Here is a 22,099-nt window from a genome sequence, read left to right as displayed (position 1 = left end):
CTAGCACAAAGGGGTCCATGATCAGAGCCTGGAGGCCCTACCATAATGTAAATATTAATTCATAACACTGATAATCAGCACTGGAAAAAATCCCCACCCCCACCTCCAATTCTGTATTGAAATTCAGGTTAAATTTCATGAGGATCTGGCAGATCAGAGTAATCACGAATTTGTTACACATGTCATTTGTTACATTGGCTAGCTGTCCATGTGTCTTCCTTGTCCTGACCCTCTTAGGACTGATGATGGAGAAGAGGCACAGCACAGGTACAGCCTACGGTGATGAGCTGCTTCTCCAGCCGGTAGGTGTGCTGGCAGCCTCTCTGCTCCCGTCGGAGAACAAGGATCTCCTGCTGGATGGGGACGGAGTTCATGCTGTAGTCCTCCTGCCCCAAGGCGTTCACGCAGCTGTAATGGCGGCACTTGGCCTCGGCGATCACTTCGGGGAACCGGTTGGGATCCTTGGTCATGCTGTGAATCAAGACACAAAGAGAATGAATTCTGTGAAATTGCTATTCCTCGGAGGACAATGCAGAGTGGCAGGGTCTGAGTCTCCTCCATGAATCACTCAACAGATCAGTGTTTATTCTCACCCAATAACCTATTTCCAAATGGGGTGACCAGACAGCAAGTGTGAAAAATCAGGGTGAGGGTGGGGGGCATTAGGCCCCTATGTAAGGCAAAGCCTCAACTATCGGGACTGTCCCTATACAATTGGGACAACTGGTCACCCTATTTCCAAATGAGGTCCGTGAAGGATGTTTCTGGAGAAGCATAGAGATGATGCACTTAGGAACCACGCAGTATACAATCTTGGGGCTAATTCATGAGCCTAAGCTTGTGATCAATTTTTAGCCTGAAGCAAACAGATTGATAGGCCTTGTAATTTTATTCTACTTAATAAATAGATGCTATTCTTAGTCTGGACATGGCTATGTTTACTGTAAATTTGCCCAGAGAATAGGAATATTGGAGTGACCACACAAGATCAGACCAATGGTCCATCTAGCCCATGATCCTATCCCCGACAGAGGCTAGAATATCCTGTAGCAGTGAGTTTCCTAGGTTCATTATGCACTGTGCAAAGGTACTTCCTTCTATTCATTTTATATTTTTATCCTTTTTCCCCCTTACATGCCTACTGATCTGCATTAGGAGACACAGTAAAAGGAATCCCCCTGTGTTATTTAGTTTAGAGTGATTTCCTAGAAATGGCTGAAAATTTAGGAGAGTGTTTTTAATTCCTCTGTATCAGATAAATGTAGCAGTGCTCTGGCTGAGGACACCTAGTGGAGTTCCATGGCAAATTCACCCAATACCCTTTGCAAATGCTGGAAGCACACAACGACCTTCTTGTTCACAATGGGAACATGCGGATAATTGTGCAGTGCAGCGTGGCCAGTGCATTTCCAGGCAATGGGATGTGCCTGTTACCTGTAATCCCAAGGAGATATAGACCGGTTCCTGACATCATGAGCCATTCTGATAGCATGACTGGGGCTGCTGATGTGTATGTTGACTTTCACACTTAGAGGGAATCTGGAATTCTTTTGGGTCTGGCAGTCGTCGCTCATTTTCTCATTAGTGCCTCCTTCCTTGTTGGGTACAGTCCGTACAACCCTCCCATGGGCTGGTTTAGCCGAGAGCACCAGGATCAGCAGCAGTGTCCTGAACTGAAAGAGAGAAACATCTTTCTTGATTCTATTCAGATCAGAGTTTGGAATTGACAAGGGCATCAAACAACTCCAGTGACACCTCACTCGGGAATCTCTTGTGAAGGAAGAGCAAAGCACAAGCGAAGCACGGTGAACAGTGATTTAGAGTGAAGGCCAATTCATCCATCCCGGGGAATCAGCGCTGGATTATGGTTACCATTCACCCGCAGCTCTAGCTCAGCTGGGTATAACATACTGGCCAGCACAGCAGCAGAGGCTTATGCTGCTTCCAATGGAAGACAATTCAAAGGTGGACAGAGCCCAGAGTTTTCAAGAAAATCTTTGTTTATGGTTATCTTTGTCTTTAAAATAAATAGTTGCACTCAGTAGAGATGCCTCTTCTAAGAACTATGACAGGTCCTGCTCTTGGGGGTTGATTATTATCAAGCTAGGATGCACAAGGCTGGATATGGAAGAGAAGCAGCTAGATGGTCCGCACCTCTGCAAAATCGAGCCACTTAGGAGCCTAAATATGGATTTAGGTGCCTAACTTTAGACACCCACATTTGAACATTTTGGCTACAGTGACTTGCCCAAAGCCAGCGCTGGCAGAAACAGAACCCAGGATGCTTGACTCCCTAGCTTGATCCAGAAGGCCACAGCTGCCCACTTGCATTGTCCCAGTCTCTTTTACACTTCTCCCTTTCCCCTACTCCCTTTTACTGCATCTGGTAGAGTACTTTTCAATGCAAAGTCCAGTCCATTTTCCCTGGTCTCTCTGTGCATGCAGGGGGCTCCAGGGACATAACCAAACATTGGAAATGCTGGGGAGGAGGGCACAGTGAAATCCAGCAAGGGGGGAGGCAGACACCATCACAAGGAGCAAAGCTAAGGACAAACAACAGAATCAGATAGTGGTGCTCTAAGCAGGATAAAGGCAAAGGAGCAAATCCAAGCCAATGAGAGACAGACCAGCCAAAGAAAATCTCTGTCCCTGTTAAGCAGAAAAGTAGGATCAGAGAAAGCCAGCTCCACAGCGGTTGGATTTGGATCCAGGACTGGATCGTTCCTATCCGATCGTTTCCCAAAGTCCAGGGGTGTTCAGATCAGGGGGATTTTCTGCAGATCCATGTCTACACATGGCCCAGGACATGAAGTGAGTGCTGGGTGAACAGGTTTGGATGAGATTCAAGGCTGAAGATTCAGGCGATCGAATCGCTCCTGGAAAGGTTATATCACACGCGGGCACCTGAGGAATGCTGCGCGTTCTCTCTTGGCTGAAGCTTTCAAAAAGGGGAGTACAATGCTAAGCTTTTAAATCCACACTGTGGGACCTGGTTCTCCAAAGTGTCCCAGCAATCAGGGAGGGCCTAATTTAGATGCTCAAAGTTAAGCTAAGCTTCAGAGAGGCCAAAGTATCCTCTACACCTCTCTGCCCCAGCACATCAGCTCTAACTGGCAAGTAGCATCCCCAGCTCTGTCAAGCCCAGGCCTCCCTACAGCCCTGCCCCAGCCTGCAGGATTCCTGACCTGCAATCATCCCTGCTAGGCTACATCCTTGGCCACGGTGCTACTCTGCCAAAGTCCCTCCGCCCTCAAACAGCCCCTGCAAGCCCTGAGGCCTCCTGCACCGCTCTGCCAAAGAAACTCAGCCCGGAGCTGGAGGAATTACCCCCTTCTTTTCCAGCCCCCAGCCTGCCTTTGGCAGAGTTGGCAATCGTGCCAGCTGGGTCCTGCGGTTTTGTGGCACACACAAAGACAGCCCTGCCATCCCAAAGCACTCGGCAATCACGGGTCAGGCCCCGACAATCATGAGATTTTTTTAAAAATAATAATGATTATTATTGGCTGCTTTTGATTTGGCTTCTGGTTTGGGGGGCGGTTGGGGTGCACTCGTGTCATGTGCTCAAGCTTTGCGGTGCTAGACACTCCCTTTGTCTTTGGAGTAAAAGCTGAGACGCTGACGCACCAAAACAGGGAACATTGCAAGAGTGTTGCTGCCATCCCGGGCTGTGGAAGGGGAAAACCCAGACACATTCCTGTTGAAGACAGGATTCAAACCCACATTCGTCAAAGGTTACAGCCGGGTGGCGGGGCAACCCAGCATCCGGGCAGGTGCCAAGGACTAAACGTGCCCGGCAACCCAACGGGGGACAGTCACAGCTGAGCGGCTTTGGCGGCACTGTGGGAAGAGGTGCCTGCCTCGCTGAAGCTTTGCGTAGCTCCATCAGGCTCGCATTGACTCCCCTGGGTATGCAGCCCTTTTGAAAAATCAGTGGATAAGGGCAATGAGCTGAAAGTCAGGGTTCAGTTCTCAGCTCTGACACTGACCTGCTCTGTGTCCTTAGGCAAATCGCCTTCCTGTCAGCTTCTCTTTCCCCACCCAAGCTTTGTCTGCTTAGATTGTAAGCTGGTCGAGGCAGGGGCTCATAGACTTTAAGGCCAGTAGAGACCACCATGATCATCTAAGTCTGACCTGCTGCACATTGCAGGCCACGGAACCTCATCCACCCACTCCTGGAATAGACCCCTAACCTCTGGCTGAGTTACTGAAATCCTCAAATCATGGTTTAAAGATTTCAAGTTACAGAGAATCCACCATTTACACTAGCTTAAACTTGCAAGTGACCCAGGCCCCATGTTGCAGAGAAAGGTGAAAATAACTGGGGGTCTCCTCCAATCTGACCCAGGAGAAAATTCCTTCCTGACCCCAAATACGGGGGTTAATTTGATCCCGAGCATGCGGGCAAGATCCATCAGCCAGACACCTGGGAAAGAATTCTCTGTAGTCACTCAGAGCCCTTCCCATCTAGTGTCCCAAAACTGTCTCTGTCGATGAACTTATACAGTGCCACTCCCAATCCGGACCAGTAAGTGGCACTGTCATTACAACTAAATAACAATAACGCACAGTCCTGTCCCCCTCGGAAGGGCTCCTTTCAAAACAGGCTTGGGGTAGGTTATTGAAACAGCGAAGGGCAGCTTGCACCGCCAGTGGAGAAATGGCAGAGGTAAGTCCCCAGGGCTATCAACCCAGCACTTCTCACCAGCCCTAAATCCACTTGAGAAAGCTTTAAAGAAAATCCCAAACTCGTCCCACTGCCCGAGGGCTTAATCATGCTGCCTGTGAGTAGCTCCCACTGCAGGCAAGAGGAGTCACTCATACGCACCTCTGGCATAAGTGGTCCCTTGGTAGGGTTACCAGATAGCAACTGTGAAAAACGGGACAGGGGGCTGGGGGCAATAGGCGCCTATATAAGAAAAAGTCCCCAAAAACGGGACTGTCCCTTTAAATATGGGACGGATGCTCACCCTCGCCCTTGGTGTCCAAAGGAGTGAGATTTGTGGCCACCTGGGTTAAATAAAAGTACTCACCAGTGAGGGGTGTCTTGCAAAAGCCATGGCGATCTCTCTTCCGCTGCAGAGCTGGACTGTCTGAAGCAGTAGGTGAGTATCCTTCTGCAGGAGGTCTTTCACTGCGAATATATCGATCAGCCAGCTACAGCTCCTTTTTATAAGGGTTTTCAATCACTCCCATCATTTCCATTGCAGCGAAGATGTGGCTTCTCCACCCTTCCTTGCGGTTCTGGGTCAGGAGGAGCTGACATTTGACGTTTTCTATGCCACATCCTCAAGCTGTTACGGGGGGGAGGCAGAAAGGAAAATACACGTGATGAACCGACTACCCAGATATCAGAATCCCAGACCAAATGATCAGATGCAGATAAAGTGATAAATAAGAGATAAAATAGCCCGAAAGAGATGTAGACTGGTGCCATCCGTTTTTGCACTTGTGTTGTCAGCATTTTTTTCTTTCTTCATATTAGTCAGTTCTCTCTCCATGCGTCTGCCACAGACACACACACCTATGTAGACAGACCTAAATACTGCCTACAAAAATCTACGTACAAGAACATTAAGATCACAAAGTCAAGCACTCAAAAGTTAGATTGCTGGTGCCACTTTAATTAAGTGCCCATGTACCTGAGCATGACAGTACAGTCTTTAACTACATGATCACCTGCTAGTTCCTCTACCGGTCCCCTGCCTCATTCTGTGCCCAGGCTGGACAGTGCATGGGGCAGCAGGCTACAAGACAAGAAAGGATGTTCCCTTGTGGTTAAAGGCACTGGGGACTAGGCTATATTCCTGACTCATTTCTGAGACGAGAAGAAAGTATTTTGTTTTGCCCATGATAAAAAAATTCCTTTGGAAAGCTCTTGGACCCCTATATTTTGGGGCATGGACTTGAAACTTGTCAAGGGTTTCGGTGTTCTTTGAAAATTCTCCCAAATTTGGCCAAATTATAAGCCTTTGAAAAACCCCAATTCCCACATGCTCAGTAGAGACTTCTCAGCGCTGAGCCGTTAAAATCCCTGAAGATTCTGACCTCACTGTGCATGTTGGAGCCTCTCTCAGGTCCTAGTACCGTTGACCAGACTGCGCATCCCCACAAAGTGATTAAGTATGGTCCTTCCAGTTCAGGGCTACATGGGACAAGCTGGACTTTCCCTGTAATGGCTGCTCAGGACCAAGGTGGGGCCGGGCACCAGAACCGAGAGCAGGGACCCTGCCTCTCCTATGTTCTCCGTGACTTCTCTGTTGGCAACCAGGCAGTGTGGAAGAGGAAGTCACTGGGTTCAAATGCAGAGGGGACAAGAGCTGGACCTAGGAGGGGAAGGTGTGAGAAGGAGATTGGGACAAGAAGCTGGGGTGGAGGAAGACTGGGATTGGTGGCTAGTGTGAGGGAGAGAAGGAAAGTGGGATTGGGTGTTGGGAGGAGAGTGGGATTGACTGGGCAAGGAGACTGGGACTGGAAGCTGGGGATGGAAATGTGGGATACTGGGAGCTAGTCGGGGGGGACACTGAAATTGGAGGAGGTGCCTTTGTAGAGTCTGGAACTGGGAACCAGTGGGGTGCAGAGAAAGAGGTGGGAGAGGAGAGACAGATCTGACAAGGAGCCAGAGTGCAAAGGGAGAACTGGGACTGGCTGGGCAAAGAGACTGGGACAAGACACCAGGGGAGGTGGAAACACCACGATTGGACAAGAAGCCTGGGTAGGGAGACTGGGAGCTGATGGGGAACATGGGTGGGTGGTGACTGGAGGCCAAGGGGGAGAAAGATGGATTGGGAGGGCAGAGAACTGGGACTGGCAGGGCAAGGAGCCAGGAGTGTGTCGTGGGAACGGGGAATGGTTTGGCAAGGAGACTGGATGGGGGAAAGACTGGAACTTGCTGGGCAAGGAACGTGTACAACCTTAATTCACCCCCTTGTGCATACATATTATGATATAGTTTTTAGTTACATGGTCACATAGTATTCTTTTTCCCAGGACCTCTGCCTCATTCAGTGCTCAGGATGGACCTGCTCTGGGGATGAATCAGGACTGTGCAGTGAAGGAGACATCTCTGCAGGGCCCCATCCTCCTTTGTTGCAGAAGCTGGAAGGTGTGCAGTGAATAAGGCAGGGGACTGCAGGAAGAGAAAGGATGGTCTCACGATTAAGGCAGTTAAATGCTGTCCTGGAGAACTGGAGTCTATCCCTTCCTCTGCCAGAGTTCCTGTGTGGTGCTGGGCAAGTCACTTAAACCAAACTTTTCACAGGTGGTTACTAACTGCGTGTGTCTGGGTACCTGCCTTGAGACCCTGCAGTCTGATTTGCAGAAGTACTGAGCACGCATAGCTGCAATGGGACCTGTGTTTTGACCATGTAGAGGGCTATACAATGATAAGTACCCTGAAAAATGAGGTTCCCTAAGCACCTTTCAAACTGGGCACTCAAAATGTATGGCTGCTTTTGACCTTAAGCTCCCTGTGCTTCAGTTCCCCCTCTATCAAATGGGGATAATACCAGCCCTTCATCTCAGAGCGGGGATTGTAAAAACATATGAATTGATGTTTGTGTGAGCACTCCGATACTATTGTGATGATCAGAGAAGCGCGGGAGGCACTCAGTGATTCAGTCTTCTGGGCAGGGTTCACACTGAACAATGAGGAGAAATCGAAATATTGAATGACTCATCTATCCTCACACTGAATGAGGCAGGAGTCTGTGGGGCAAAATAGTATGTGATCACATAATTAAAATCTTTTTCATAATGTACATGCACAAGGGGACCATACTGAGTTTGTACAAGCAACCATAACTTTTGTATTTCCTTCTTTCTGAGTGCTTGATTTGGCAACCTTAAATAATGTTGTTGTTGTTGATCTCAGGAGGGTTTTGCTTCTAATTCATATTTAGGAGATGCATGAATATTGCAAAAAATCCAAAACACATACTTGAAAATTTGTTAGAATAAAGCATGTGCACCCTCTTTGACTCTATGATGGGGTATACGATCCCTCAGAGGCTGGGGATGGTCAGGGGGATGACCAAGAAAGCCTTGTAAATTTCCCTTTATGCATACATTGTGCTTGAGAGGGCATTTGCCCTGGGTTAGTGTGTCTGGGCAAGGGTTCTGAATGGGCCTGGGGCCCCTGCATTGGAAGGTCATGCCATGCATAGAGGGCAGCATGGAGGATCCTAGTAAAGAAGCCCTCAAGACTGCCATCCTTGGCAAAGTGTCACCTGGAGCTAAGACGTCAGATATAAGCTGTGGGCTCGGGCCAACTTTTGCCAGGACTTGAAGGTAGGCTAAGGGAGTTGAGCTTACTCTGGTGGGCAAGATGGAGCCACTGAAGGTATCTGAATAGAGGTGTGAAGTGAATGGCTGGGGGAAATAATTTTAGCAGCTGCACTTTGGATGGACTAGAGGGGAGCAATGAAGAGCAAAGAGGGCAGAGAGGAACAGCCAGGCAATGGAGCATAATGGTTAAAGCCCTGGCCTGGGACTTATGAGACTTGGGTTCTGTTCCTGGCTCTACTCCCTGCTTGCTGGGTTATGTTGGGCAAATAATTTCACTCTCTGCCTCAGTTTCTCTATCTGGAAAATGGGGATAATAAGATTGCCCTTTCTTAGTAAAGAGCTTTGAGATCAACAAACACACTAAATAAGATTATCCTTGGATCATTATAGTAAACAGAACCATTCAACTCCATTCAGCATACACTTATTGTGTTGTGAGCTCTCCCAGATGGATCCTCATTCACTCCTGGACAGAGCTCATTACAGGATGAGACCCTTGGGCCCATTTTTTGCAAGAGCTCATCTTAGCATTGCTGTACATGCTTTTATTAAACACAGTGTAAAGGATCACAGTATGTGAAGTACTAAAAAGCAATGCTTATGTACCTGCCATTAACTCCACATGCGATGGGCTGGCAGCACTGAAAATACTCAGAGAAATGTGGTCAAGGAACCCTGGATTTGGATCACTGGTTTTGAATTTATGGTGGTTTCCCAGATTAGAAATGAAAGCTCAAAAAACCCCAACCCCTCAAAAGAAGTGGGAAAGTGACAGACTGTCATGCCGTGAAACAGCAACAGACACCAGGCTGCCTATCTCGGGGTTTCATCCCGGAGCCATCACAGTTACATTAGACAGCTCATTTTCTTAGCATTGTATTTTTCTTTGGTTAGTGAATTTGGTACTGGTGGACAAATAATTGCACTGGAGATCGGGGCCTCTCTTTAACCACTGAACTGACGTATCATGAGCCCTGAAAACTCTCCTCACAAGCACCTCATCCCTGTTGCCCAGGAACCCCCTCTAAAGCTTTCTGTCTGTCTAGATACTTACATGGCCCCCATCACCCATGCATCTTATTGTGGATTTTGGCCTCACAACAGCCCCGTGAAGTATTTGGGGAACTGAGGCACAGCATAGGTTAAGTCACTCACCCAAGGCCACCCAGGCAATCTGCGGCTGAGCGGGGAATTGACAACAAGTTGCCTACGATAGTGGTTTTCAAACCATGGGTCGCGACCCAGTTCTGGGAATGGAAGGCACTGGGTCATGGCCGCTCTGGTCAGCATCGCTGACTGAGCCATTAAAAGTCCCATTGGCAATGCTGCCCAGCTAAGGCAGGATAGTCCCTACCTGTTCCGACATCGCGCTGCATCCCGGAAGCAGCCAGCAGGTCCGGCTCCTAGGCAGGGGGGAGGCATGGGGCTCCACGTGCTGCCCCTGCCGCGAGCAATGGCCAATGGGAGCTGGAGGAGGGGGAGATGCCTGTTAGCGAGAGCCGCGAAAAGCCACTTGCACACTTCCACCTGGAGCGCAGCATGGGCCGCGATGCCAGGACAGGCAGCACGCCTGCCTCTGCACCCCAGCTGCGCCACTAACCAGGAGTCACCGGAGGTAAGCCCGTGCCCCAAACCTGTACCCCAATCCCCTACCCCAGCCCTGAGCCCCCCCAAACCTGAAGCCCCTTCCTGGAACCCAAACCCCTCATCCCTGGCCCCACCCCAGAGCCTGCACCCCCAGCCCAGAGTCCTGACCTCCTCTGGCACCCCAACTCCCTGCCCCAGCCCTGAGCCCCTCCCACACCCCAAAACCCTCATCCACAGCTCCGCTGGGTCGCGGGCATCAACAGTTTTCTTTAATTGGGTCGCCAGAAAAAAAGTTTGAAAACCACTGGCCTAGGGGGCACACCCCAACCCTATGCACTCAACCATCCTTCCTCATGCCGCTCATCAGGAAGCAGATTGGTGATAAGCGTGATGGTGGTCTCTGTGCTGTGACCTGGGGGGAGCCCACCACGCTCATGGCCGTGCATAAAATTTCCTAGCAGAGCTGCCCAAAACAAGCGCTCCTTTCGCTATTGCTTTGCATGGCTTTTTTTGAGACAATAAGACCAGGCTCCATTTCACCAACCTCAATGTTGAATCAAGAATTGCACAGACACTTTCCATATAACTAGAACTTAGATGCCAGTCGTTTCTCTCCACCCCCACCATTAGGGGAAAATACACCACTGATAGAACGTGATGCTGAGTTCTTGTTGACCTTTATTCACCCTTGCCAGGACATGGAGGGACCATTTCTAGGTGTTCAGATACTATGGTGATGGGCCCTGTACAATAACTAGTGTAGAATAATCGAATTGTTCTAGCATGAATGTAGTACTTCACATGTTCAAAGCACTTCATTATTGTTGCTTTGGTCTGGGGTAGCAACCAAGGGTTCCCAGCCCACTTTGCTAGACACTATACAAACATACGACAAAAGGTGATCCCTGCCTTGAAGAGCTTACAATTTAAGTATAAGATGAGAAACAAGAGGTAGATGCAACAAATAACTGGGGGAGCACAGAGCAACACTGAGACAATTACGATTATCATGATAAGCAGGGGTCACTCAGAGATAAACACTGTACAGATTATTTTAGAATCCTGACAACATTACTGTGAGGTGGATGGGTGAGCGTACTGCAGTACTAGGCATAGGGAGACACAGGAAACTGACCATAACAGCTGTTGCAGATAGCTCCCTGTGTGGACACTCGATTCCAGAATAAAAGTCACTCGATTCCAGAATAGTTACCCCACCGTGGAAGCGGAGTAATTATTCTGAAACAATAGTGACTTTTACTCCAGCCTAGAGTGTCCACACACAGAGAAGTTCCAGAATAGCTATTCCAGTCAATTCCCTCCTTGTAGACAAGCCCGGAGACAGAAGGTGAAGTAACTTTCCCACAGCCACATGGTAAATTCCAAGGCAGTACATTAAAACACAGGACTTCCTAACTCAACTTTGTGTTCGTTCCTCCAGTCCACACTACCTTTGTAGAAAGATAGGGACTAGAAAGCCATTATAGAGTCAGATTTTTAAGACCAAGAAGCCCCATTATGATCAACTAGTCTGACCTCCTGCAGAGTATTTCATTGTTTGCCTTATAATTCCTCCTTAAAACTCTTCTTCACTGGCATGCAGAGTCCACTGCCCATCATGCTGATCAATGTTTCCTTGTGCTCCCCTGTCTGTCTGTATCCATCTGTTGTTTCTTGTCATACACTTAGTTTGTATGCTCTAAGTATCTGGAGGGGCTGACTTTTTGCTCTGTGTTTGTACAGTGCCTAACACAATGGCCTCTTGCCCGAGAACCATACCCATCAACCCTTAGTGTCATTGCCACTTGTAATCTTGATTTTTGGACCCGGACACTTATCTGGTAGGAATCATGTTGACACCAGCCACTCGTGTCACATTAACTTTTGATATTTCAGGTCACTACAGTCACCATCCCGCTGGCTCCTCTCTTTGGATGACAGCAACTTTCATGACACATTTTCTCTTCTGACTGCTTCCTGTTTGCCAGTAATGGCCCAGACTGTCATCAGTCTCTACATCCACAGATGAACACGACGACAAATGGAACGTGGAAGGAGACCGAGTGACAGTAGAATTACCAACGTTGCACATTTACAGGTCAACAATTGACCTATTTTCTGGTCTTTTCTTTTTCCTAATTGACTGTTTGAGGTAAAGGAACAGAGCAAAGCGTTGCGTTGTATATTGGGTTAGATTTTGCAGGTATCTCATCAAATGGAAATAAGTACAGGCAGCGCAATGGTGACATTTTTTAAGGTTTCCAAACACTTTCCATTATCGCCCCCTATTTTTGATTACGTAACTTCAGCAAACTTTGTAACTTCAGCAAATATTAACTTCTCGAGCTGAAATTTTCCATGCTCGGCACTTGCCTTGGGTTGAAGTTTAATGACACATTCATCAAGAAGGTTGCACTCATTTTCCAGGCGGTCCATCCAAAAGAGGTGATTTTTTGATACATAAAACAAATCTCCAGGCACTGTTTGAACAATTTTCACATCACAGGCTAAAGGAGCAGGGAATCCAGATTTGGCAGGGATGTAGTGCAGAGGTCAGAGGGGTGCCTTTTACTGGTGTCATGAGAATCTGCCCATATTTGACTGAGTTACAATTAAGAATATCACCATTTTCACAGTGGAATTCATTGCACTCTTTGGCTGAAGTTTCTAAGGCACCTTACGGAGTTATGTGATCAACAGCCATTGAATTTCGTAAGAACATAAGAACGGCCCTACTGGGTCAGACCAAAGGTCCATCCAGCCCAGTAACCTGTCTTCTGACAGTGGCCAGTACCAGGTGCCCCAGAGGGAATGAACAGAACAGGTAATCATCAAGTGAGCCACCCCCTGTCGCTCATTCCCAGCTTCTGGCAAACAGAGGCTAGGGACACCATCCCTGCCCATCCTAGCTAAAAGCCATTGACAGACCTATCCTCCATTAATTTATCTAGTTGTTTTTTGAACCGTGTTACGGTCTTGGCCTTCACAACATCCTCTGGCAAGGAGTTCCACAGGTTGACTATGTGTTGTGTGAAGAAATACTTCACACAATATCAGTTGAATTTGCATGCTGAACTCCCTTAGATGCCTTTGAAAACTTCTTCCTACCAGCCCACTGAGCCTCCTGCATCGCTTTGAGACAAATGTATGCAGTGACAGCTCTGAACAGGACATAGACACTGGTGCTATTGAAATACCTTTTGGCACAGAGGAAGGCCTATGAGCCAGGGGACTGTGAGTCAAAGACTCATCTGTTCCACTTACTGATATTAATAATTTTCTGTAATTCATCACCTTTCCTACTGAGCAAGGCAGGTATCATTCCCCGATGGGTAGCTAAGAACACCCAGTGCACAAGTGCGCTGCTGACAGTGCTGAGAATAGAAAGTAGGTGTACAATGTGGCAGACCCAAATTTCATCCACTTACTTGCCCTGCCTTTCAGAAGGACTATGCAGTCTGTATGTGCTGGGCTATGGCATGTCAGCTAGTTCTACAGAGCCACAAAGTATGTTGAGACCCCCATGGTTAGATGAACGAGCACTATGCAACACAAATCACAATTAAAAAACCAAGGAGGACCCAGGAGTCCCCGTTCTCAGCCCTTTTCCAAATGTCACCTCTAAGATCACATCCCCCTTCCGGAGTCGGGAGGTCTACTGCTGTTGAGCACAGGTGCATGTGATGGAATTGCTTTGTTTCTCCAGTCTGCTTTAAATAAAAACACCTTGGAAATTTAACTCAAAAAATGAATTTCAAGCCCATCAAGGGGTGAGCAAACTTTTTGGTCTGAGGGCCACATCAGGGTTCTGAAACTGTATGGAGGGCCAGGTACTCCCACACCTATCCAACCACTCCCTATCCCCTGACCTCCTCCCAGAACCTCCGCCCCATCCAACCGCCCCCTGCTCCCTGTCCCCTGACTGCCCCCCAGGACTCCCACACCTATCCAACCACTCCCTATCCCCTGACCTCCTCCCAGAACCTCCGCCCCATCCAACCGCCCCCTGCTCCCTGTCCCCTGACTGCCCCCCAGGACTCCCACACCTATCCAACCACTCCCTATCCCCTGACCTCCTCCCAGAACCTCCGCCCCATCCAACTGCCCCCTGCTCCCTGTCCCCTGACTGCTCCCCGGCACTTCCACACCTATCCAACCACTCCCTATCCCCGACCTCCCCCCAGAACCTCCGCCCCATCCAACTGCCCCCTGCTCCCTGTCCCCTGACTGCCCCCCAGGACTCCCACACCTATCCAACCACTCCCTATCCCCTGACCTCCTCCCAGAACCTCTGCCCCATCCAACTGCCCCCTGCTCCCTGTCCCCTGACTGCCCCCCAGGACTCCCACACCTATCCAACCACTCCCTATCCCCTGACCTCCCCCCAGAACCTCCGCCCCATCCAACCGCCCCCTGCTCCCTGTCCCCTGACTGCCCCCAGGACTCCCACACCTATCCAACCACTCCCTATCCCCTGACCTCCTCCCAGAACCTCCGCCCCATCCAACTGCCCCCTGCTCCCTGTCCCCTGACTGCCCCCCAGGACTCCCACACCTATCCAACCACTCCCTATCCCCTGACCTCCCCCCAGAACCTCCGCCCCATCCAACTGCCCCCTGCTCCCTGTCCCCTGACTGCCCCCCAGGACTCCCACACCTATCCAACCACTCCCTATCCCCTGACCTCCTCCCAGAACCTCCGCCCCATCCAACTGCCCCCTGCTCCCTGTCCCCTGACTGCCCCCCAGGACTCCCACACCTATCCAACCACTCCCTATCCCTTGACCTCCCCCCAGAACCTCTGCCTCATCCAACTACCCCCTGCTCCCTGTCCCCTGACTGCCCTCTGGGACCCTTTGCCCCTTATCCAACCCCCCCACTCCCCGCCCCCTTACCATGCCACTCAGAGCACCAGGACTGGCAACCGTATGCCCGGCCGGAGCCAGCCAGGCCGCCACGCAGTCTAGAGCAGCGGGGCAGGCCAGCAGCTCTCGCAGCCGTGCTGCCCGGCAGGAGCTCGCAGTCACGCTGCCTGGCAGGAGCTTGCAGCCCCACCGCCCACAGCTCTGGCAGCCCGGCGAGCTGAGGCTGCAGGGGAAGGGGGACAGCAGGGGAGGGGCCGGGGGCTAGTTTCCCCAGCCGGGAGCTCAAGGGCCGGGCACGACAGTCCCATGGGCCGGACGGAGCTTGTAGTTTGCCCACCTCTGCCATAAAGCAAATCACTCATGGTCTTTAATCACCTGACTGCACTCTATTTGTCACCGAATAGTGGCACTATAAAGTATGGGATCGGTAAAGGCAGCCTGCCTGTGTGCTGTAGCAACATTGTCATGTCAACTGCTATATGCCAGTAAAACTGGCCCTGGGAAACCTTTCCAGTGCAGACCCGGCCTTAGCAATCCTTGCCCCATAAGGATGGTTTTGTAGGGAAGGTATTTTGGCCTAGGTTCAATGCCCAGTTCTTCCACCGATGCCTTACTGACATTTAATCTCTCCATGCATTAGTCCCTCATCTGTAAAATGGAGACAGGAATACTTTCTTTGTCCATCTTACCGATTTCGATTGTAAGCTCTTTGGGATAGGCACTGGTTTTCACTGTGTGCATGTATGTACGGTGTGTAGCAAAACCTTAATACAAATAAGTAATACTTATTCTGAGTGATTTCGTTTTCCTTGACTCTGCTACCTCCTGCCCGTAATATACCTCACCCACAGACCATGACTGCATCCGCACAACTCTACGCGCCGCTTCTTTCCCTTCGCTACCCGAGACTCTCTAAAATAACATCCTATTGGTTTTCCTACAAGCTCTCCTAGTGCATAGACATTTGCACTTGTTTGACTTGCTTGCAGTTCTGAACAACATGGAAAATCAATGTAATCAAACGGCGAACCAATCAACAAAGAACAAATTCTGGCGGACAAAGAGGTTGCCTAAGTATTTTGTCTTTCCTAGCTCCCATTGAAGTCCACAGCACAACTAGATAAATTCATGGAGGATAGGTCCATCATTGGGAACTAGATAAATTCATGGAGGATAGGTCCATCATTGGGAACTAGATAAATTCATGGAGGATAGGTCCATCATTGGGAACTAGATAAATTCATGGAGGATAGGTCCATCATTGGGAACTAGATAAATTCATGGAGGATAGGTCCATCAATGGCTATTAGCCAGGATGGGAAGGAATGGTGTCCCTAGCTTCTGTTTGCTAGAAGCTGGGAATGAGCGATAGGGGATGGATCACTTGATGATGACCTGTTCTGTTCATTCCCTCTGGGGCACCTGGCATTGCCCACAGACAAGATACTGGGCTAGATGGACCCTAGATCTGACCCAGTATGGCCATTCTTATGTTCTTATGTTCTCCCTGGGTTCTTAAACATTCACCTGTCTGGTACAGCAGCCACGGCCAGCTCTGCCTCTGTATTGTCAGAACCAGCTTTCTTAAAAGATGAGGAGGGATTGTTGTGATGTGTGGCTAGAGCACTCTCCAGGGTTACAATGCAAACCTCACCATTTATTACTTCTTGAGTGTGCCTTCACACCCTGAACAAAATTATGCTCTCAGATTCACACTGTGGGTAGAACGAAGCATTGAGCGGTTAAGCTGTGGTCTCATAATCAGTGGCAGTGCCTGGACTAGATCTGGGAATCCTGACTCCCAGCCCCATGCTCTAACCACCAGTTAAGACACCGTGCTCATTGGCAAATTCTCTTCTGAGGCAGAGGACAGTCGCTCCTGGTTCCTGGTAATCAACACCAAGACATTTTCATTTTAAATTAACTTGGTCATTTGTCAAAAACAGAAGCACATTTCACTCACCATAGCCTCAGTAACAGCTCCTTGATAGAGACAGTGTCACCTAGTGGACAGACCGCTGGCCTGGGACTCAGATATTTGGGGTCTATTCCCAGCTCTGCTGCTGGGCAATCATGGGCAAGTCACATCACCTTTTTATGCCTCAGTTTTCCCATCAGTAAAATGGGCGTGATGATACTGCCCTCGTGAGTAAAATGCTTTGAGATCTCCTAATGAAATGTGCTATGTAAGCGGTAGGTGTTATTATTAATTGTCATCCTTATGCTCACTAAGTGCCCAGGTCCATGCTCCAGATCAGGGCTGACCGTTCCTCCACTCCCAGCGATCTCAATGGAAGTGTAGGTTGCGTAAGCACCTTGCAGCACTTAGCAGAGTCTAACCCACACAGCAGGGAGTTTTTCTCAGTCTGATTGCCACCGTCATCATTGCCACCTGACTCCTTTCCACTCAGATAGCTGTTAGTTAGCATATTATCAAAAAGTTAGTTAGCATATTATCATATTATCACTTTCCACAGTATGCATCCGATGACGTGAGCTGTAGCTCACGAAAGCTTATGCTCAAATAAATTGGTTCGTCTCTAAGGTGCCACAAGTACTCCTTTTCTTTTTGCGAATACAGACTAACACGGCTGCTACTCTGAAACATATTATCAAAGACACTCTGGGGAAAGTCCATGTCTGTATTGAGCTGCTCTTCCTCGAAGGATGCAGCTTGGTTTTGCTGTCTAGGTACTAGCACTTGCTGATTTACTTACAGGCAAGGGCCTTTGTGCCATGTGGCACTGTGGAACTCAATCACCTAGCCGATCCTCTTTTCCCCTCTTGCAGCAGCAGGGGAGCCTGGAATTATGCAGCGATATCAATGAATATCGAAGCGAGTCTTGGCTCTTCAAAGACATCAGTGTGTTTCTTCAAACATCCCACAACATCTGGCGCTCTCAGCGCCCGTCCCCACACAATACAGAGATTATTAGTGAGGCAGTAGCACGGGGAGAACACTTTTGGATTTTCTGATATTTCTGGGATGAGCAAAACCATTGCAAAAAAGTGAAAGATGCCTCCACAGGCCTTAGATCATGGGGGTCTGCTCTTGGGTCTGCTCGTGTCTGCCAGCAGCAGCGAATCAGTGGTGTAGCTGAATCAACGCAATCCCCGAGTTTAGACAGGCAAACCCGCTATATGCCCCAGTGCAACTTACACTGGTTCAAAGCAGAAATAAACTGCAACAGTGGAAATCACCGCTTACAGCTGCTTTGCCTGTCCACACTGCGGGTTTGCAGCAGCACAGCTAACCTGGTGGTTAAACCCCAGTGTAGATAAGGCCTTACCAACTGTAGAGGCTCTAACCAGAGGTCTGGAAGACAGGGAGAGGGTCTGAGAGACACAGGGTGTCATCTAACCTTGTTAGACAGTATGGTGATAAAAAGCCAAAGCCTTAGCTATACTAGAGTGCCCCCTGGTGCACTACATTTGGAACTGCACGATTACTGGGGTATGTGTAGGCCTGAGAGAATGTCCCAGCTCCTCAGCAATAAGAACCAGGAAAACAAAGCAGGGAACAAACCAGCTGGAAGAGTGGAAGATACAACAAACAGCAGCTAATTACAAAATGGCCGCTGTAAGATTACAGCTGTCTGGCTCTGCTCAGTTTAAAAGTCCCAGAAAGCCATGCTGGGGGGCAAGCGAGAAACGTCCTTACAAGAAGGGAACCCTGTGCTGGTGAAAGTTAGGTGGGACCAGGGAGTCACTTAGAAAGAAGCTCCTGGAGATATTGCTATCACCGTTGTATTCCAGGGGCCACGTGTAGACAAGAGTGAGGACACAAAAGATGCTGTGGCAAAAGTCTTGGTGATGGTCCTTTCAAAACAACCAGGCTAGCCCTGTAGCTTTGTAATGAATATCCAAAGCCACCATGCAAAAAAACCAAATCTTATTCTCGGGCCCAGTGTCTCACTTTCCAGATGATCAGGGGCTGGGAGCGTTGTGAAAACAGTTCTCACCTGTCCCAGTAGTTCCAGGGCTACTAACTGTACCCAGCACTGAAATCACTTGTAGGCATTACTTGCCACAACTTCAGGTGCGGGTGGAATGGTGTTTTGTAACAGCGTTTTGGCATTACATCCCAACACAATCACACTGCTTCAGGAACCTGCCTCTTTAGCTCCAAGGGTCCCCAGTTCAAATCCTGCTGCGGTGGCCATCCCAGCTAGAACATTGCAGAACTTTCCCCACCCACTCCCGTAATTGACCCATGCTCTAATCCTTGCTCTGGTGAGCTGGCGCTAGTGCTGTGTGTTTGGTGCCTGGCTCAGAGAGGATAAGGGCCCTATTACTAGTGCCAAGTGAAGGCAAATTTCTTTACCTCAGGTGGTTGAGGCCTATAGCACGGGAGCTAGATGATCAAGGTTCCAGTCTCAGCTCCCTAACTGGGTGAGTGTTGCTTGCGTCTCCTCTCTGAGGCCTACTTTCCCCGTCTGTTCTTGGCAGTACCGACCCTCACAGCTGTGGGAGGTTGATGCTCGGAGTGTGGGAAATGTGCACGAGTTTGAACTGGGTAAGGGGCTGTGGGAGACCATTGGTATAAAGGACTCCATAGAAAGTGAATCTGTATTCAGTGTGTCACATCCTTATCCTCTGGTTCTGTCTGAGGAGATGAAGCTCACTTTGGGCCTAGAAATTAGGTGATTAAATTAAGTTGAGCACCTACCACTGCATTTAGGCACCTAAGAGCTAAATTAGTGCTGATTAAAGTGCGTGGGAATTGAGGGCACTCAGAAGTTCCCAAGATCTCATCATAAGAGAGATGGGAACTGCCCCAGTCATCTCAGTGGGCACAATTAACTGTGAAGCCTTATGAAAAATTAAATATCAACATTGTTAGCCATTTTATTACTGTTGTCTTCAGCAGAAACAACCAGCTACCGTGGGATTGTGGGCCGTCTGAGCAGAGAATCAGCAACCTAACCCTTGCTTTTGGTGCTATCTAATTTGCTAACTGTTATTATTTTCCTTTGGTCCATCATTTGTGAGCTCGGTTCCTGATTGTGATTTGCATTTTTATCCAAGTAAGGAGAGGGATGGGGTCTGCGCTAACAACACAGAGAAAGCCACCACAGAGATGCAGCTCAAAGTCTAAGCCTAAATGTAGGGCAGGAACGCTTCGATCCCAGCTGTGGGGGAAGAATGCCTTCAATTGCGAGAGTCTTGGGCTCAGATCTTTGACCCAAACAATCAAAATGTTGCTGACTCGACCAAGTGCATTCGCTTCATGAGATGGGAATCGAAAGTTTGGTCAGCATAATTAGGTTAAACTGTTTTCTTGATAGTACTGTATTTGCATATTACATAGCCGAGCTTCAGATTTTATCTGTAAATAAGCCCAATTCGGGGCCTCTAGCCATGAAAGTCAATGGGGGGAGGAGGGACTATCTAGGCAGACTTGGGTGTCAGATGGATAATCGCCCCATGACAGGCCCTAGAAGTCAAGGCCTCCAACTAGATCTCATAGCAGCTATGCCAAGAAAAGAGCAAATGTGGTCTTTCATTGAATAGCAAGAATGCTATCCCAGCGCTCAGGAAACATGGTGATGTTAAGATATGGCTGTACGTTCCACTCATCTATTTTTTGCTACCATGATTATTTGCATCTGGGGAAATACAGAGTGATTACAGCTGGGTAGAATCTTGCAAACAAATCGTCTTTTATCGGGGAGGCAAAAAAATGACCTTTTCAGAAATGAAACATTTTGTGAAGCCAGTAAGTTCGTTTTCTTTTGGCAATGCTTAACTTTTCAAAAGTTTTTAATAGAAACTACAAATATTTTTTTTAAAGCTAGCCTGTTGGGCTTTTGTCCTTCATTTTTTCAATTATTAATTATTTTATTAATGAATATTATTATTTGCACTACAGTAGCACCTAGGGGCACCAGCTAAGGACCATGAACCCACTGTGCTAGGCACTATACAAACACAAAACAAAAAGAGAGTCACAATCTTCATTTTAGTTTTTGATCTTCTTCTCCTTGTACATTTAGTCTTCCCACACAGTTGTCTTCTTTGGGCTGTGTGTTCTAACATCCTTATGTTCAGCCATCATTGAACCTTTGTGTTTAGCAGTTCTCACTATACCTCCCTTCTTTTTTGTGTGATTGCGTGCGTTCAGTCAGTAAGCCTTCTTCGTCTTCAGGCATCGACACTGCTGGTTTGTTTTTGCTGTATTGCTGATTTTGATTGGACAGCTCAGCCACCGGGGGTTCCCAAAATCAAACAAAGTGTCTTTTTGAAAACCTGTGATTTCAAACTAAAAAAAAATAAATCATTTTTGAAAATGAAAAATGTGTGTGACAGGGTGTATCTACCTTCCACTGGACCTGCAGGGGTTAATGCAGACTGAGGAAGCCATGCCCCTCCCTCCCTGCTGGACATACTCAGCCTGAAGACAGAGTATAAAGGGAAGCCATGCTGCTCATTTGGGCTGGACTGCCAAGGAGGAAGGATGTGTATTGCAAGCTCCCTCTGGAGAGCTGCGGGAGCCCCAGTCTACACTGACCAGGCACACCAAACCCCAGGCGGACCCTGGACTGCCTACAGAGACCTGCGAGGGAACTGAACCTGTCAGAAACCTCTCCAGGTGGAGATCCCTGGGACCAAAGGACCTGCGGACTGCTGCACCGAAAGACAGGATAGGAAGTGGCCCAGGGAAAATAGACACTGGCCCAGCCATAGTGTTGTGGTGGGATCCCTGCTGACCCAGTAGCGGAACCGTCCGCCACTGTTCGGGGCCTGGGCTGAGATCCGGTGGAGTAGGGTGGGTCCCCTACCACCAGCTACCAACCTCACCCCTGGGGTGGCAGCCTCCTCACATCAGGCCTGTGTTTGTGTGCTGCCTGCCAGAGCTAGGACTACAGGCTGTTTGCTGTTCCACCCTGCCTGAGGACCCCAGACTGCATGTTTGTTGCTCTACACTATCTGAAATCCTAAGACCGAACTGGTTGGGTGCTCTACCTGGCTTGAAGGTCTGAGACCCTGCATAATGGCCCCAAAGAACTCTGACCTCTAGGTCACACTGCCTGAGAGAAAGGGTAGCCCAAAGAACTGACTGCTAGGCCACACACTCCTGTTTTTGTGGCTTAGGCCATCAGAGAGACTCTAGCAGCTGGGGAGTAAAGCCCCCTGCCAACTGTACATGACTGGATACCCCTGAATCGGGTGTATGTACCCAGTGACAATATGCAATAAAAATTATGCAGACAATATCAAACAACAAATCATTCTATTTTGAAAACTAACAGAATGAAAATGAGCTTGGGGATTTTCAACCAAGGTAACAGTCTAATTATGTGGGTACAGATAAAAGGGGCATGCGGAGGGGGAGAACCTAATATGGATGCAATTATACTGCTA

The 22,099-nt window shown here is 48.7% G+C and overlaps 1 protein-coding gene across 1 annotated transcript; it reads right to left on the bottom strand.

Annotated features, from left to right (window-relative positions):
• Positions 1 to 233: 233 nt before the first annotated feature.
• On the bottom strand, positions 234 to 5,063 carry LOC140908116 (interleukin-17F-like). Its single transcript, XM_073335083.1, has 3 exons — positions 5,031 to 5,063; positions 1,435 to 1,673; positions 234 to 471 (listed from the first exon to the last, which is right to left on the bottom strand). The coding sequence occupies exons 1-3, from the start codon at positions 5,055 to 5,057 to the stop codon at positions 234 to 236; spliced, it is 504 nt and encodes a 167-aa protein (XP_073191184.1). The 5' UTR covers positions 5,058 to 5,063.
• Between the last annotated feature and the right edge of the window lie 17,036 nt (positions 5,064 to 22,099).

This window comes from Lepidochelys kempii, chromosome 3 (genome assembly GCF_965140265.1).
Source record: "Lepidochelys kempii isolate rLepKem1 chromosome 3, rLepKem1.hap2, whole genome shotgun sequence".
NCBI classification, from domain to species: Eukaryota; Metazoa; Chordata; order Testudines; family Cheloniidae; genus Lepidochelys; species Lepidochelys kempii.
Note: the sequence above shows the minus strand (reverse complement) of the source record. Positions and strands in the feature narration are given on the sequence as shown.